General features: G+C 38.9%; 1 protein-coding gene across 1 annotated transcript in view; it reads left to right on the top strand.

Moving 5' to 3' along the window:
- The window catches only part of LOC137497198 (A disintegrin and metalloproteinase with thrombospondin motifs 12-like), a 273946-nt gene that overhangs the window by 32238 nt on the left and 221922 nt on the right, over nt 1-19786 (top strand). Inside the window, exons 3-4 of the mRNA XM_068225728.1 lie at nt 13527-13723; nt 17699-17788. Of these exons, the coding sequence (XP_068081829.1) occupies nt 13527-13723; nt 17699-17788 (287 nt within the window). The remainder of the gene's footprint in view (nt 1-13526; nt 13724-17698; nt 17789-19786) is intronic.

Raw genomic sequence — 19786 nt, 5'->3', positions numbered from 1 at the left:
TTTAAATGCTTTGTACATCTCTCTATACGTTTCAAATATTAAACTGATACTTATATTTTGTACCAGAAGGAAGAGACCCAATATAAATGAAATTAATGAAAATGCACAGGGCGAGAGATCCGGGAAACGAGTACGTCACGACAAGCTGCTGAAAGAGAGAAGCTGTTCCCCTTCCTCCCTCAGAATCTCAGCCACAACATGAGGGGTCGACAGAAATATAATCGTGCACATGTTGAGTGATAGTTACGCCCAATATCTAGTTTATGAATAAAATTGATATATTTCAGGACGTACAGAGATTTGCACGAAAAGGGTGATCATTTCGCAATAATTGCAATAATTATCTATAAAGGAAGGAATTGTGAGTTTAAGACTGACGAGAAAGGATCTTACACGTATGGACTTCATATTAAAAATATCATTATGAAAATTTCATGAATCTGTTATTCATGACAACAAAGTTCCGTATCTCTAATCATAAAATTTGAAGTTCAACATTATTTAATAGTAGCTCATGCTTAGATTTTTCATATTCCATAGAAAAAGTAACCAAAATATATTTTTAAGTGTGCAGGAATGTTCTTAGTTGGGTGGTTGAATACGCTCACAAAGCAGTGCTCACCTGTTCCCATTTTTGGTCCAAAATCTTCCTTCGCTAGTTATCAAAGTTTCTATCCACGGAAGCAATGACCGTGTTTACAGGCATAAGTTTAAGAGTATGATGACCAACGATGTCTGTGGGTCATGCAATTATTCAATGAAAACAGCTGTAGTTATAAATAGGAATTAGTTCATTGCGCAGATGGTCATCACTGTCCTCATAGTCTTATTCTGACACCTCGGATGGGCCTTTTAATAACTGAGAACCCTGCTGGCTGATGAATGAACATGATGTCTGTCCCATTAAGATACAGCAATTCTCATCAACTTTATCGACATAATTGATGTCACATAAAAGAGCCCCTTTACTGTATACTTGCCTTGAGGTCTTCATTCTATATTTCTCTAGCTTCTATTTTCATCGCTCCTTTCAAAATCATGCCATAGGGCACAGTGTACTCTGTTATAAGCGGAAATATTTCGGCTTCGGTACATAAGCCGACCAACGCCAATTCGGGTCTTAGAATTGTTTTAACATAAAAGGCAAATTCTACCATGTCCAAAAAAGGATCTTACCAAGCGCTACGACTCTTTTGCCATGGTAGCCATGTTTATGACGTCATAGTTTAGAGTCGTACATCCCTTCATCTTTTTGAATATCAACTATTATGAAATTATGACGTCACGGTTTAACGTACGAAGAGAAAAATGCAAATAATGGAATATACTTTATTTTAAATCCTAGGTGTGAAATAGTAAATATTTTTGAACGTTCCACCGTTAAGGTATTAAATGAGGTTAGCTCCGTAAACTAAATTATCCATCACGAAAACTCCGATTGGCGTACTGTACAAAGTTGTAATTTGTAGTGTTTTATGTCCTATTTGTAAAATACCGTATACTTCAAAATATTTATCTCCTATGGGATTTTGATGGTAGTTGACTCTCAAAGACACAATATCCATTCTTGCGAAATCGTTACAGACACGAATATAACGTTCTTTAAGATGGGTGGTCTTCTATATCCTAGATGTTAATAAATATTTCAAAACATTCGCCCCTTAAAAAGGTATTCATTCCTCCATTACTGTTCGAAGTACAAAATCTAAATTTCACAGGTTGGTCCCTTTTACGTCCTAAATGTTAATTAAGATATGGTTTAAAACATTAAAATTCTCCCATACGGGGTTCAAGTGAGTGGTAGATTATGAAATAATTAATAATAATTCCCCCAAAAGCGTTTGACGTAAGAACTGCGGACGTATTTTACAGGCTCAGCTGACAGTGTACTCTCCAAAAATACAACTTTTAATAATAACTTTCATTTTAAAGCCGTAGCGAATTACGAGTATCTTGCTAGTATATATATAAAATAAAATGTTCTGTCTGACTGACTGACTGACTGACTGACTGACTGACTGACTGACTGACTGACTGACTGACTGACTGACTGACTGACGGACTGACTGACGGATTCATCATCGCGGAGCCTTAACTACTGGACATAAAGAAATGAAATTTTGAGGATACATTTATAGTACAATGTAGGTGCTCGCAAAGGGAAGATTTTTGGATATACCGTCGCTAAGAGGTTGAAAAGGGGGGGCGAAATTTTAAAATGAGTGTATCTGTATCTCAGACACTTAACGGTTTACGGAAGTGAAAATTGGTATTTGGAATCTCCTTTAAAAATAAAGACACGCGTATTTTGTGGCCGGGAGGGAGGGGGTGGTTAAATCAACTTACGGGGAGAGTAAAAGGAGTCGAATTCTCTTTATGAAGATACAAATATGAGGTGGCTTAAACCAATAAACCTATAAGGTGGTTTGGACTGGGAGGTGAGGAATGATGACAAAAATGTGCATTTATATGAAACCGTTTGAGTTATGAAGTTAAAATTTCAAATTACATCCTAGGTATTAAATAGGAGAAGTTTTGAAAGAAATTTAACCGCTCAGAGATTTACATGGCGGTTAAGATCTGATAAAAATATATTCCTTCCTTCCTCCCAAACGGTTTAAGTACGAGGAGAAAATTCCAAATAGAGGTACCGTATATATTTTTAATCCTAGGTGTGAAATAGGAAATTATTCATCCCCCCAAAACCGTTTCACGTATAATGGTGTAATTCTATGAGAAGGGTCTACTTTTATGTCCTAGGTATAATGTATCGTATACTTCAAAATATTTCTCCCTTAAAGTGGTTTATACGGTGGTTGACTCTCAAAAACACAATATCCATTCTTACGAAATCGTTTCAGGCACGAACTTAATTTTGTTTATGAAGGGTGGTCTTCTATGTTTTAAAAAGCTTTCACTCCCTAAAAGTATTTATTCCTCCATTCCTGTTCGATGTACAAAATCAAAATTTAACATGTTGGTCGCTTTTACGTCCTATATGTTAAATAAGATAGGGTCTAAAATATTCAAATTCTTCAGTATGGAGTTTAAATGAGCGTCAGATCAGAAAATAAATAATCATTCTCCCAAAACCGTTTGACGTACTAAGTGAGGGCGTATTTCACAGGCTCGCCGGACAGTAGACTCTACAAAATGTAAAATGTTGAATAATAACTTTCCGTTTAAAACCGTACCGAAGCACGGGTATCTTGCTAATACTGTATATTCTGTAATGAATACATAACACTTTTTGTAAAACCCAATTGTAATTTTAAAATCAACATAACGCCCTTGTATTGAGTAACTTGATAAGGCGTATTTGGGAAGTAATAGTCAATGGACATGAGTAGATAAATGAAACAAAAACAATTGAATGGGATATGAAAACGGGGCGCAAAAGTGTCAAGCCGCAGTGACAGCCGCTGCGCCACCACATCATTGGAACTCGTTACGCGCTAAAAGGCACATACAGCACGTCGGAAACTTCGACCGTCATTTTCATGGAAACGGTCGAATTGTCTTCGGATAAGTCAAAATATATGTTCGCTTATTTCACTGAGCGAATTTTCTGGGAAAATGGATTGTTACACTTGGCGGGTTCCCTTCGTTAGAGCAGTTAAAAAGACAGCTGCCGTGTCCTCCTTCCGCCCTTCACGGAGAGGGGCAGTAGTCTTTTGTAGGCTGAGGATAAGTCACTTTCTTGGTTATTTGTGACATTTCGGATCGTCCTTACGGGATGCAATGAGCACGATATGGTTAAATAAAGAAAATGCTAAGGATATTAGATAAACAAGAAAGCTTTTGCCTCTATAAATTAATCGTGAATTTCTGCTAAACCTGTAATTTTTCAACGTCTGTTTTCTAATAATTTTTTCATACATACTTCATACAATTGCACAGTAACCCGCCTTTCTATGCCACGTAATATTTTGCCGACAGCTTTCAGAAATGGACATATTCATTCCCCTGCCTTGGTGCAATAATTATGTAAAGAACTTCACGGAATGAGGCCGTAGTTTTATGTAGACTGAGAATAGGTTACTTTCTTGGTTATTTGTGATATTTTTGATGTGGGGTGTGGTAGCATGGTATTTTCTTGGCACTATTTTTTTGACAGTGTAGATAAATAATGAACACTGTCAAGATCATTCTTGGGGGATAACATTTAGAAGTGAAAATTTAGGAAAAGTATTTTGATAAAAAGTCAACTTGAATTTCACTGTTATTGTTTAAAAAACGTATTTTAGGTTTTGAAGGTTACATTTCACTGCGTTTAATAATAAAGATATTTACAGGCGGACGACTGCGATTTTCAACACAACCGAATTATTATGCAACAATATCTGTGGCCCTAAAATTTCGCCCAGCTATGGATATCTCATCTTGTTTTCATTTAATGAGAAAAAAATTCATGTTTCTGACTGGCTCCATGGCCAAATGATTAGCAGGGGCCCGAGCTCGATTCCCGGCAGGGTCGGGAATTTTAACCATCATTGGTTAATTTCGCAGGCACGGGGGATAAGTGTATGTGTCGTCTTCAGCATCATTTCATCTTTATTACGACCCGCAGGTCGCCTACGGGAGTCAATTCAAAAGACCTGCACCTGGCAAGCCGAACACGTCCTCGGGCACTCCCGGAACTAAAAGCCATACGCCAGTTCATTTTTTCGTATAAGATATCTATCTATATTTACATAAAAATGAACATTATACTGCATAGAATACTGGTTTTTCATCGAAAAATTTAAAATGCAGTGCCATATTTTCAATTTGAATATCCGTCAAATTAACACCAATTTCATACCCACATTTTTCAAATTTTCCGACGTCGTTCATAACAGCCATTTCCAATACCACTACCTTAGCAATTTTTAACTTTTCTTAAGTTTTTAGTACTCTATCATCTGGATATTTCCTTTTAATGGCAATTTATTCCAAAGATGGAAGGGCATCCATCGAAAATAGTTGAAATAGAACCAGCTTCCAGTTTCGATCTGTCATAGACGAAAACCAATTTCTTATCTATGGGAGTCGCATATCGAAGTTCATATGGTAAGCAGTCAGGGTAGAAATGTTTAACGCACACGACAGTCTACTCCAAAGGAGCCCACTTTTTCACCCACCAATTATGTAAGGATGTTTCTTTCGAAAAATGGACACTGAATGTATTCGGTTCCAACACCTTCTGAGGCATAATTATTCGATATTCAACCCGATGCACAACATTTCCGTGGCATTTTCACAAACACGAATACAAAATTACTAAGAATAATTCGGGAGCACGTGGACTCAACCAAAGTTCTCAGCGTGTTGCGAGAAATTTGCGAGATCAAAACACATGGTCCCATGGCCTCGTGACGTCACGCTTGTCTCCACTATCATTCCCACCTTGATAGTGTATACTCGTGATCAGAAGAATTCCGGGTTTGAAGGAAAACAGGTAACGATATGGAGTAGATTTTGGCCAATCCCGAGGATGAAGGAGGAGCAAGCAAGGCAACGTCACACGTGTTCGTCTTCCAGGAGGTGTGGCTTGTGACGTTACGCACTCAGAGGCCACTCCCAACTCCATTTTCTCGGGAACTGATTAAGATGTTTCTATAGTTATACGTTCTGGCTATATTGGCTTTTCCTAATCAAAGAAAACAATTGCTTAACTGAAATTTAATTGTGAAAAAAATGTGCACGATGTAATCTCAGCCCAAGTGTTTGATTAGCGCAAAAAAATAACTCCATAGGAATGGTTTATCAAATACACTTGCGTCTCTGATGATCATAATTATTTAATGGCAGGTTATTATTAATTTGTTGTTGAGGATAAAAGATGATGATTATGATGATGATGATAATGGTAATACTAAAATAATAATAATAATAATATTAATGATAATATTAATAATAATAATAATAATAATAATCGTCATCATCATATTCATAATAATTCACCCTATGGGAACTAAACTCAGCAGTCACTTAAAATTCAACGGCTTTATAAAGGTAAAATAAATGGTTATATTAAGAAGGAATATTTTTATACCACACGGAAGTTCGTGAAAAAAGGAAAGAAAGGAAAAGAAAAACTGACCTACCTAGCACATTTTCTCCTGTGAATGACTTCTGGCCTGTAAATGCATTTTTGGCAATATAGAATAGCACGCAGCACCTCGACCCATTCGAATAGTAATCATGATCAGTCTCGTACCAATGCGGATATCTGATGTAATTCAGTGTTTCCAAAATGCTAGAACAACAGAGTTGCATACAGACGTTAAATGGTTCGGTAGTCGGCGACTGTTACAAGTTTTCACTGTTTTTACTCTACCGCCTTACTGCCGTCTTTCTTCACAGTCTGTGCGCTGGGGAGTGTTTGAAGACTCGGACTCAATCGACCGTATGGAACGTGCATGAACAAGTCATAACTCCGCAACGAATGGAAGTTTGAAATAACGCTCCCTACTCCTTCAAGTGGATGGAGTAAAAATGCGTTAGACCTACCGATTCCTACACGTCATCCGCCATGACTCATACATCAGAGGGAACCAAGGTGGGTATGTGTTCGTCGGATATCAAATATTGTTGCAGCGGTGGATCATTCAGAAGACACAATTTGGTTTTAGATAAGAGTTTAGGAAGAGGGCACGGAGGGAATTAAAACTCGCAGAAAATCAGGGTAACCTAAGAAGGCAACTGGGAGGCCAGACAGCTATTTGAGAAGCCAAAAATGAAAATCCCTTCATATTAGCAAAGTAATGAAGAACTATTCAGTTTCTGTTTTTCCTTGATTACATTCCTCCAATTATTTGAATGGCTACAAAATTCTTATTTTTGTGTAAATAGTGCATTGTTTAAGATTACTCTCTACTTTTCAGTTTATACAAAATAGAATTATTTTCGTGTACTGGAAACGTTCATTTTATTTGTTTACCGTTTTTCTTGCAAAATGCACTCCTTTATGTCTTTCATTTTAATATGTTATTATGAGAAAATTTTATTTTTATTCGTTATTACAACTCACCACTACCGAGCTCGATAGCTGCAGTCGCTTAAGTGCGGCCAGTATCCAGTATTCGGGAGACAGTAGGTTCGAACCCCACTGTCGGCAGCCCTGAAGATGGTTTTCCGTGGTTTCCCATTTTCACACCAGGCAAATGCTGGGGCTGTACCTTAATTAAGGCCACGGCCGCTTCCTTCCCACTCCTAGCCCCTCCCTGTCCCATCGTCGCCATAAGACCTATCTGTGTCGGTGCGACGTAAAGCAACTAGCAAAAAAAAAAAAACCTCACCACCATTACATTTTTTTTATTGTGACGAATATTCTTCATTTACAAATATTTTATATGTAAGCATTATCTCTGTCTCATATCCCATTTAATTTCCCTCCCATTTCCCATAGTTATATTAAGAAAAAGCATGGTACGATATTTCAGTAAAAGAGTATGTCTTCAAATGAAACGCGAATTGTCTTACTATGTTCTTAGTGAATTTCTTGCGTCCAAATATGATATTCGTGCATCTTTTAGTGCAAAATACATCGCTCCTTCTTTTGGCAGTGCTTGCAATGAATTAATGTATAGTAATTTAATAGGGCCTATATTGACGAAAATAGGGGTCATCCTTTCTTACAATGATCGGGCACTATGCCATTTGACAATAAGGTCATGGTCAAGTGCGCTAACATTTCAACCAGCCATTGTGAAAAAGAATTATAAAGAAATAGAAGAATTTTGCATACTAGCCCGTATGGTTCCTCTCTTCATTTGTAGGATGTAGGCAGGTGAGTAAACAAGTACCTTCCCTTCTGCAGGTGCTTGATTCATATTAGATATCCAGTCATTCGCTTTCTCTACTACTAAAATGTTTTCATTCCTCTCCTGAAGGGTGACGCTGTCTCTCAGGCTGGGAGATTCGTTACGGTGAAGGAGATGCTCGGAGAAGGTGAGGAGGTTGGCGACCGTGGTCTATACTGGGAATTGTTCCGGCATTCGCCTTATAGTGTAGGAGAATGTAAAATCGCGGAAAACCATTCTCAAGACAAACGGTGGTTGGGGAAATTCATGAAGTCCAGCCCTGTACCGTCTCCCGAATGCAGAGGCGTAGAGCCACGGAAGAATTCACCCTTTTTCAGTCCTTTTTACACCCTCCCCCCGCCGAAGTGTTTTTTCCGAAAACAAACAAATACCTGTTACTTTTATTTTTAAAAGAGATTAAAAATACCAATTTTTACATCTGTAATAAGTTTTATATATATATTGTACATAAGCTAATTTTAAAAATGTTCCCCCTTTAACGCTTCCCCTTAAGTGGATTTTCAGAAAACAAATTATGTGTATTCCTTTACTTCTACAGGAGATTCCAAATGTCATTTTTCACGTCTGTAACATGTTATGCTTTCGAGATTCAATCAGTTTAAGAATTCACCCCGTTTGTCACTCCTGTTCACCACTCCTTAAGTAGATTTTCCAAAAACAAAAAATACATGTTACTTTATTTTTAAAGCAGATTCCAAATACCAATTTTCATGACTGTAACATATTCAGTTTTTGAGATATAAGTACCCACATGAAGGGTATTCAACCCCTTTTTCACCTCTTTTTTTCACCCACGTTAACAGGATTTTCCAAAACAAAAATACTTCTTTATTTTTAAAGGAGATTCCAAATACCAATGCTCGTGTCTTTTAACTGTTCAGTTTTCTAGATATAGATACACTCATTCTAAAAATTCACAACCGTTCTCACCCCCTTAGCGACGGAATATCCAAGAATCCCCCATTAGCGAGAACTTACATTATAATATGAATGTATTCTCAAAATTTCATTTCTTTATGTCCAGTAGTTTTAGCTGGGTGATCATGAATCTGTCATTCATTCATTCATTCATTCATTCATTCATTCATTCATTCATTCATTCAGTCAGTCAGTCAGTCAGTCAGTCAGTCAGTCAGTCAGTCAGTCAGTCAGTCAGTCAGTCAGTCAGTCAGTCAGGACAAGTTATTTTATATGTATAGATACATTAATGTTGCCATTGATGCTTTCACGGCCCGTACTTATAGAATGTGAAATTATTGACACGGCATAAACACAAAAGCCTATATCATGTCTATAGATACATTAACTTAATGTGCATTACTTCTACAGAAGGAATTTATAAATGTTACCGAAGTTTTTTTTGCACCTGATGATGTTTGATATATCGTGCTATTTGATATTACATGAAGATGGCCATGGTCTTGACTGTGGCCAGGTTCTGTGGAGGATATTCCTTCTATTTCTTGGTCCTGCAAATAGCTAACGCAACACTTTGGTGTTATTCACAATCATTATCGTGGTAAGACTGTGGAAATGCGGATCCAGTAACCATAAGAGTATTTCGGAAGATTAGGTTTGTCTATGAGTTTAAAAACATTTAGGCAGAATCTTTTATAATTAGTGAAACAACATTTTGGTGCTATTCAAATTAATTATGTTGATAAGAGTATGGAAATATTACACCTGTAAACATATGTATCTCGGCAGAGTAACGCTAGGTATAAATCGACCTTGTAAATAGCGAAAGCACTTGGTTCTACCGTATTCACCATTACTATGCTAATGAAAAGTATGGAGATGAGGACCCAGAAACAATAAGTATCTCGCAGATCAACGCTAGCTATGAGTATAAAATGTTTAAACAGAATCTGCCCTTGGCCTTAGCTACAATCACGCACGTGCTTTCTTCGAACACCAGGCCTGTATTCTAGAACCGTTGCTAGGGTTCGACCGGTCATTTCTTCATCTGATTGCTACAGTGGGCAAAGGTAATGTCAATATATAGAAAATAGTTTTAGGGCCATGCAACGTGGTTTCCTGGTTTTGTTCTTCGCGACGTGAGGATTAAAACGAGCTTTGTCTTATCCTTGTACGACAAATTCGATATTTCGCCTGCTTTAGCCTATTCCAAAGTGCCAAAGGGCCCAAATCACGGTACCCATGGGAACCCTTATTCCTGTATGATACATAGCTATGAGACCCCGAATTATCTTTCAAATGGTGAAATAAATGTCAAAATCAGTCCGGTTGTTTCTGAGATAACCCATTCCGTATACACTGTGCCGTACTGGGTCTATAAACAAATAAATCACTAAAAATGTTTGACATCATGTAATAAGCCACGTTGTTGTTGTTGTTGTTGTTTTAGTCGTCAGTCCATTGACTGTCTTGATGCAGCTCTCCATGCCACCCTATCATGTGCTAACATTTTCATTTCTACGTAACTACTGCATCCTAAATCTGCTCTAATTTGCTTGTCATATTCATACCTTGGCCTACCCCTACCGTTCTTACCACCTACATATCCTTCAAAAACCAACTGAACAAGGTCCTGGGTGTCTTACGATGTGTCCTATCATTCTATCTCTTCTTCTCGTCAAATTTAGACAAATCGATCTCCTCTCGCCAGTTCGATTCAGTATCTCTTCATTTGTGATTCCATCTATCCATTCACCTTCAGAATTCTTCTGTAACACTACATTTCAAAAGCCACAATTTACCATATTTCCTGTCCTTTTTTGACTTGGCTAGTTCAATGGAATCGCACGCTGAACGTCCTTAATTTGGTCTCTAAGAACCACCAATAAGATCTTTTAAAGATGTAAGTAGGACAGGAATTGCATTTGTGTGAGTGCATGAGGTCTCTATTGAAATAAAATTTGTATGAAACAGTTTAATACTTTAAAACATAAAAATTGGATAGTAAAATAAATTCCCTTAAATTAATTGTAATTTCTGATACATTAGCGTTGTTGCCATCAAGTGGCATCAGGACCGTGCCTGTCTAACCAAGTCTAAAATCATTAATCTCAGCATCCCCGTGACCGTTACATATGCACTACATTGTATATTTAGATCAGTTTGAAGAGACTCGACTATTTGCGTGGTACTTAAACGCCCTCGTATATGAGTTAAGCAACAGAAAACTTCGCATATAGAAGAAAACTAAGATTAAACTTATTCCTATTTAATTTGGGACACGTAATCCATAAGAATGCTTCGTTTAGGATATTCTGACACCCCAAAAAAGACACTGAAGATAATATGAGCCAAATTTTATATTCAAAAATGAGGATTGGACTTCTCAACCCCTAAAATGTATACGAGCTTTACCCTTTAGCAATTTACAATAAAATGACGAACACGAATTTAAGACACCAAAAACCATAACAAAAAACAAATCACAAGTATTCCACAGGATCTGAAACAAAAGTTACACACTGGTCTTCAGTGATTGGTGAGATAATCTCATCTCTGGATCATCTTCTGGAGCGACGTTCATTGACCTTACCTTTACTGGGGGAATGACAAGGCCATCTCCCCTCACTCTTTCACACAATAATATTCATCTGTCTGCAGATACACATACCTACACGGCAAAACCTCTTTCACATCTGCTTATGGTCACATGGATAATGGGTCCCCTTCCCGTCTGACAGTACAAGGCAGCACTCAGCTGAGGTAAATCTCATCCCTTCACAAGGGACAGACTGTGGGCTCATATGGCCTCTCACTAGCACATAATAGCATATCTCTCTGGTCTAGAATCATTTTCCACAGACTCGTAACTCACAGGCCTACATGCTTGACCTCGCTTCGGGCCATTCAGAATATCCGGAATATACTCAGTAAATCTTTTCTTCATGCAACGGACTCTGGTTCATGCCACGTGCATAGCCATGTGTTACCTTGCTGGATTATTTTTCGAAAAACCTTACAAGTGCAACGTTGGGATTTGCTGTCCTCGGCTTCTTCTTCATATTAGTTAAAACTCACGCACATTAACATAGCATCCAATTCCTATTCTTTAGGTCGCCTGGCACTCCAGTAAGAGTCTCCCCGTTCGTAATACTTATAAGGTACCTCTGTCCTTTAATTTTCAAAGATCCTAACTCCACCAACTTCCATAAATTAATCCCCAATAAGAATAACACTACTTTACATGACTATAGAAAAAACCTAATTTAATCCTAACGACCTTGTAACCGTACACAAATGATTCAAAGCTAATAACACAGAGAACACATGCACTAGTCATAAACATATTTAAATGATCGTGATTAAGGCATAATGAACATTTACTCTATTTACAAAGAGAAATATGCGAAGCTGAACTGTCCCTCTCCCATGCTAAAAGCAAAATCTGTTCAAACTTATCTGTTACATTGCGACCTCACGGCTCCTCCATGATGGACTGTGTATGGATTTAGCCCAACATTTCACTAGCGTCGTCATGGGATGCTGGTCCTCGGTTCAGTTCCATGGTATGGTCCATCGTGCTGTCGTCTGCTGAGCGCTGGAATGTAGGAAGATCTAGTGTGTTATCAGCTCTTGTCGTACATTCCCTACCAACAATAACTGCAACTTTATGCACACAATTATGATACCTGTTAGCGCACTTCCGTTACTTCTATTTCAGCATATCATGGGTTAGGACTGAATAAATTATAGAACATGTCTCTCATCCGGGCTTATAGTTCGTCCCGGGGAGCTCCTAATCATCAGCAGAAAGTCTTCCTAAGAATTGTGGCACTGATTTATGGATCAAAATTTATTAAAATATTACTTCCTAGCTTCGTGTAATTGTTTCTTCTCCAGGCTACGAATGATAAAAAGTGACCTACACGAAATATTCTAACACTGGCTTTGTTGCTACAAGCTCACGACGAACCCTGACTCCTCGTCTGTTTTCCAGTGAATGCCATCTCCTCTCAATGCTCCTTTATATGTTCGTGGCAGAGAAGCCACACACGTGGAAACCCTATGATACAAACGCTTCTCCTTTGCGCAAACTTAAGTTTAGTTCCGACGTTCATCCCGCTCAAATCATTCTAAGAAAGGCAATTACACTTAGAACTTCGGATCAGCTCGAATCACACAGTAAATTAATACAAAATTTCCTATTGATTTAACTTTGCCGAAATTTGTTCACAGGAGTAATTATCGTCATTTTTCATTAATTGCCAGGCCTGCTTCAGGCCGCGTTTCTTCTTATAAATGTGGTATCTGTATCCCCAGACAGTATTCGGGTCGTTCTATCCTTTCCCCTGGCTTCTTCCCTCTCTCACACATCTTGCCACGCCCAGTCTAGCTAGCCTTGCCCACCTTCGAGTTCCAAGATACTTTCCGCGCCTTTCCAGTTTCGATTCCCAGTATCACGTTCTTAATGCGTTGAATAACATTTCTGTCACCATGAAACGATATGGTTCAACACGAACTCAGTGCCTCTTTTCCTGTCGTATTAGTATATTTAGATAAGCCTGAAGTTTTCAACAAATGAACCGTGACTTTTGTGTAAGTATTCCTGGGCCTATAATTCACTAAAGATTAAGACAATCATTGCTGGTAGGGACGGACATAGGCATAGGAATAATAGTCGACTATTGAATACGAAAGGAATGTAATCCGATCTTCATCTAGTATTTTATATTATAAGAGACTGACTTCATCACTTCAGCAATATAAATAATTTTTTATTTTGTTTTCTTAAAAAAACAGATGATTGGGAAAAGGACTGGAGAGAACGCTTACAATGGGAAGTTCACAAAGATCCAAATTTCTTCACACATGCGGTGCACAGAAGAAGCGAAAGTAAACACCGCTACGTTGAAACATGCGTGGTTGCCGACAAGAAGTTTATTACGTATCACAAAGAGCGAGATGTTGAAAACTATATTCTCACGCTCTTCAACATGGTAAGCAAAACTAAGGTCAAACTTGATCTAAACCTTCTTTAAACAGGCATAAATATTGTGTACGTGGTTTCTTTCCTGGCCTCCGAGAAAAAATCCCTTGGGCTGACCCTGGGTTCCTAACTTCTGATTATGTCAAGGAAGGTGTATGTGCGTACAGGAGTCAAAAAAAAAAAAAAAAGAATGAGAACATGGTATTGCATACGCTCCCTGCAGGTATACTTTTGTCAGAAACAACTAAACCTATAGATAAATTGTTTTTGTGAATATCCACAAGGTTTGCTTCTACACGGTAGATGAATTACATTTTGATAATACCTGAATATAAGCCTGATAAAATATTAAATGCGAGGAACATACAATACCATGCACTCATTCTTCTTTGAGTGACTATGCGTAGATTTCAGAAAGCAAAATCGGCTCTTGCTAAACAAAAAAAGGAACTTTGAGGTACAAATGTTCCCTTTACACCACTTCACTTCTAGCCTATGTTAATGTACTTCGTTATTTCTTGATATTTTTCGTCACTATCATCACGAATATAAATATAGTGTGTTTCTACTGTATATTCGTAAAATAGTGTTTGCTTGTTAAAAATGGCTGGAAGGTTATTAAATCGAACGATTGTTACACTGACAAACAATCCGAAGGAGAGTATTTTTGCTTTTGTGGCTCCTTATGACTTCCAGTCTCCACTCTTCCGATTTCCTATATCTGACGTTGTTTGTGGGATAATTCACGATTATCTGGGTCCTGTTGCACAGGAAAAAATGTTCTGGGATGTAAGTGTCTTTCCCTCTGTGGGTTCCTGGTTCATGTTAGATCTCCCGTCGTTCGATCTCTCCATCTCCCCTCACCCTTCGGGTGTGTTCATGTGTTATGCTTCCGCATGTATCTGACGAATGAAAGAGAGAGAGAGTAGGATGGTACTGGACGGTTCTGAGGGATGTACTGATTTTCTTGCATGAAATGAATATTTCTGGCCCGAGATTTAAATGAACATTAGTGTATATGGACATAGCACGATATGGCGGTGCCTTGGACCGGTGCAACGCAAAGGGCGATGAGACTCCAGTAGTGAGTCAGGCTCTGTGCAGAATGGACGTCACGAGTTAACTTTAACGATGGGAGTGGGAAGTGCTGAAACATCTTCTATACTCGCCAGACTTGTCTTCGTTCGATTTTGACCTCATATCCTTTACGTGGGATGTGGTTTGGGACACCAGGGGACATTGTAAACGCTGTGAAACATGAAATTGAAAATTTGAGACAAGGTGAGGTGAATGGTATCTGATGTGGCCGCATCGCTGTCAACGTACTGTAGACAATCTAGAGGACTACTTTGAAGATTTACTGTTACTTTACTCTCTGAGAATAAACATAATGTAGCACAAGGATTTCATGACTGACAGTTTCCTCGCTCTAGACCGGGGCCTCTGCGCCTGGTGCATGCACTGTGCAAAAGACGACTTCGCTTGGTTGACCAGAGTGCAGACCCCCACTCCCGGAATTGGAGCAATAGTGCTGTCTCTCTCTTTCCCCACGCCTGTCTCGCTCGCTCCCCCAGTTTCCCTTTTCCTCAGTTGCTCCGGAGCACTCCAAATTCGTGCCGAGTTGAGCCGAGCTTAGCCGAGTAGCCCAGAGACGAAGCGTCGGTCCGAGCCGAGCCGAGCCGAGCGGGACCGACGCACAGGGCACGGAGCTCTTTCTCCTCGATTTGCACGCGTGAGATTTTGGGCGTTTGAGAGGCCCTGATCTAGACCCTACAGCTAGTAAACCTACTCGGCATTGTTTATACATTCCATGGCACCTTATGCTCCCCTATCCCCTCTGTATATATCCATTTGTCTGGTATATCTCGCATTCGTGCGAGAAACGTAGTTGCAAAGACTTATGCCAAGTAGTGTAGCCAGGATCAACCAATAGGGGGTTTATAGTTACAGAATAATGATATAACTTACTGAAGGTGCATGTGCGCGTGAAGGACACTGGTACGAGTGAATTATGTTCCTATTCAGATTTTAGTCCCGGTACACTAGAACATCTTACACTAAAATACAGAAAAAGAACCATTATGATCGACGTCAACCGTTTACAGCGAATAGTATGTTCAGATTACAATATAAAATATCTTTCGAGGCTTCTTAGACATTAGGTCCAAGAGATCAGTTGGTTTTACAACTATTTCTCCGTGAATGTTCAAAAAAGCCAACTCATTGAGTCGACTATCACTTGTGTTTTTGTGGCACTTTCCACTTTTTTTTTCTTTTGCAAAAAATTCCATGTCTTGTGGGAGGGGTGTTCTAACTCCCAGTAACTCACCTTGGCTACGCCCCTGCTTATGCCCCCACCCTCGTATATAGATAAGTAATTTAGATACCAACGACAGTCGAAGAGCTTATTTCCAAAGTGACGCAACTCCGCCTTTTTCAGATTTCAGGCTGAACGTGAAAATGTATTCCCACAATAGTACTTTATCATGTGGGAACGTATTTGTTTTCAAAGTCGAGTACCGTGATTAAAATGAAATCCAAAAGTTGTGTTTATTTCCAAGGTGACGCAAGTCCTCGATGTTTTTATTTCCAAAGTGCGGCTACTCCACATGACAAATCTACCGCTTTTCATGAGTGTTTAATCCTGATGTAAACAAATAGGCGAAGCACCTTGCCTTTGCACGTGGACATGGGCTCAACTGATTGGAGAAGCAAACGTCGCACTCACTCGACTGTATGCGAGCTCGAAGAAAAGTAGTATGTCACCTTTATTTTATTTTATCTTAGTTTATTACATTCAGAGGGTTACGAAAAGTACGTAATTAAGTTAAAATGTGGTTGCCATATATACCGGTAAATATATATATGATTTTATGAAATAGTGATTAAATAACGAGAAATGAAGGCGCAAGGCGTGGTGTAATACAAGAAGTCTTCTCTTAGTGGGGAAAGTTCCCAATCAGTACAGCGACGAGATACGGTGTTGTTTCTTGCAGTTGTCAGTGAGTCCGTATTCATGGTGAGAGAAATGGCGCAAGAGACAGGACCTTCGTGTGTAGTAAAGCACAAAAGAGGAAAACCGCTCATAAGTGACCATAGGGAGTGCATTGTGAATTTGTCAACCGATTCCAGTTTTAGTCATTTATTCAGATGTTCAGATCTTCGCCCTGCTGTCGTATGGGATGCGCAGCCCTGTACGTCTGAACACGAGAAGTTGACGGGGTGGAGGTCGGTACTACACGCTCAGCGAATGACAACTCTTTCTTTGGTGGAGGCGTGGGCATACCTTGTTTACATCAAGATTAAACTCTCCTGAAAAGACATATAGCTCGGCGTGCACATATCATGTGACCGCTTACTGGTTGTGGCGGGATTCTGCTATTTCACTCGTGGTTTTGCAGTGGGGAATCACACCCTACTGAAAAGAGGTACGAAATGGTTGTTTCTTGAACGGCAATGTATTGAAAGGAGACAAAGTCAAGGATAAACAGGGTGCACGTGAAGGACATTCTAAACACTAAACACCAATATATAAGTAGCACTGAACGGATCACACACACACACACACACACACACACACACACACACACACACACACACACACACACACACACACACACACACACACACACACACACACACACACACACACACACACACAAAATTACACCATTTCAAAAGGTTTTATCTACCTTATCACTACGATAATGCAAGAGCACTCTCAACAGCCGACCATTCACAAGCGCATCCAACAATGCAATCCTGTAGACATGACATTGGTGTTTTGGGCTTATGCCGTGTCAAGAAGTCGTAAGAATTTCACCTTATTTTCTTGACACGGCATAAGGCCAAACAGCCTATATCATGTCAATAAATACAGTGTTTTGGGACAAGCAGTTTCAGGTTTCATAACAAATCCTACACGTTAAGGAATTAAGAAGAATTGAAAGATCAGTAAACTAAATTCAAGTATTTTACTTTGCAGGTGACTTCTATGTACCATGACTACACGATTGGGAATACCATTGACGTAATACTGATGCGTATTATGTACCTGGAAAAGGAAGAAGAAGAGGTATGGTAAAAAATTAATTTTCTTCGTGTATGTGATAGCATGACATAATGTAGATAACTACATGAGGGAAATAATCATCATTTAGAGGAGAAGGACGCAAGCTAGAAGAAGTGTAAAGCTTTCCTGAGCTTCGTAAAATGATCATATTCTTTGCTCAAGGGCACACGAAGTTGAGTGTATTAAGAGCAGTTTTTATCTTTGCATTTCCAAGTGATAATTGAAGTCCGGATCGATGACTAAATTGTTAGAGTGCTGCCTTTTGGTCCAAGAGGTCCTGGTTTCGATTCTCGGCCGAGTCGGAATTATAACCTTCATTGATTTATTCCGATGGCTCGGGGGCTGTGTGTGTGTCGTATTCAGTGTTAGAATTCATTGTAGGTAGGGTCCTATCCTCACGGATACGTAGTGTACACTTTTCGTGGTATCAGTACATCAATAGGTTAGAATAGTCCTGTAACATGACGTTAAAATGGAACACATCGGGTGAGACCTCCGACAAAGCCGGCGTCGAAGACTCACCTCCTCTACTAGCATAATACGGCGCTAGCTAAGTCGATAGAACATACGGGTCGTAGTTTGTCCTTACTGGGCAATGATCTAATAATCTATAGTAGGAGAATATTAATAATGAGAGGAATACTATCAAACTAAGCAATAAGGATGATGGATTAATTTTTTCCCAATTAAAAATTTAATTACTAATAAAGCACATGTTTAAACCTTTTTCACAGACATGCCACAACATAAACACATACATAACAAACAGTAATATTTCTTGAGGTCAGGATGTCTATATAGTCTTATTTCTATAATTGCATTATCTCGGAAAATGTGTCAGAAATAGTGAAGGCGTCCCTCTCGGACTAACTAATCATTTAATCCCTTATCACTTCACACGCATCCCTATATACACAAATAATTAAACAGTAGCATATCACGTGTATTTTGCGTAGTTCAAGCTATTAATTTACATGATCAAATGACAAATCATATCGTTACGCTGTCAAGTTAAGTGAGGCTTTGCCAAGTTACTTGTTAGTACATTTTAAAGTATACGAAAGTCGCCTCGTCAAATTCATTTTTAAAACCCTATCTAGCTATCTCATGACTGAATACATATTTACATGACGCAAATTCCATCGGGATATTACTTAACACTACTGTACAACTGACATCCAAACAACGTTGTTCTCTGTAACGACGGATATTGATAAAACAAAGACCCTTATATTACATGATAAATGTTACTCATGAAAAAAAAAAAAAAAAAACGACAAGTAAATAAAACACTTCACATTCATATAACAGCTGATGGACAATAAAATCCATCCGCAGTCGGTAGCAGCGGGTACGACTTTCACTGCTATCCCCACTGCCTGGAAGTGATCCAGGTCCTTTTGAAAGTGTGGGTGTAACATCTCATCTGGAATCCCTGAACGGTAAGATTTATGCAAAGAAGTAGTGGGCATTCCCTCATCTATGATATCTGCAGCAATGTTATTCTACAAGTTATTGCGAGTAAGAGCTGTCTCGGAGAAAGAATGCGATCTTTGAAACGATTTCTCTAAATGCGGCGCCAGTGTTTTCTTTCTTTCTCCTTCCCCGGCCTTGTCGTGGACGGCCTTGAAGGCCATTGACCTGCCGGGTAAAAAACACTTTCATTTTGTATTTAATGAGACATCCAGGTCCGTCTTGCTATCAATATCTTCGTTGCCTCATTCATTCACATTCACCTTCCAATGTGCCACTAATATCATTAACGCGAATCGGCTATAATCTAGCCCTCTTTATATTCACCACGCAGAATTACCCATCGCGTGTACTATTTAAATCACCGGGGAATATTAACACTTTCTTAAACCGCAGACTTATTACAATCACCTACTGAAAGATTCGCCTCTCTCTCTCGACTCAGCCATACGTGCAAGCTACAGAAGAACTTGTTCTATCGATTGGGAACAAAATACACAACGATACTCTTGATCTAACCATAACACA

This window comes from Anabrus simplex, chromosome 1, assembly GCF_040414725.1.
Source record: "Anabrus simplex isolate iqAnaSimp1 chromosome 1, ASM4041472v1, whole genome shotgun sequence".
Taxonomy (NCBI): Eukaryota; Metazoa; Arthropoda; class Insecta; order Orthoptera; family Tettigoniidae; genus Anabrus; species Anabrus simplex.
Note: the sequence above shows the minus strand (reverse complement) of the source record. Positions and strands in the feature narration are given on the sequence as shown.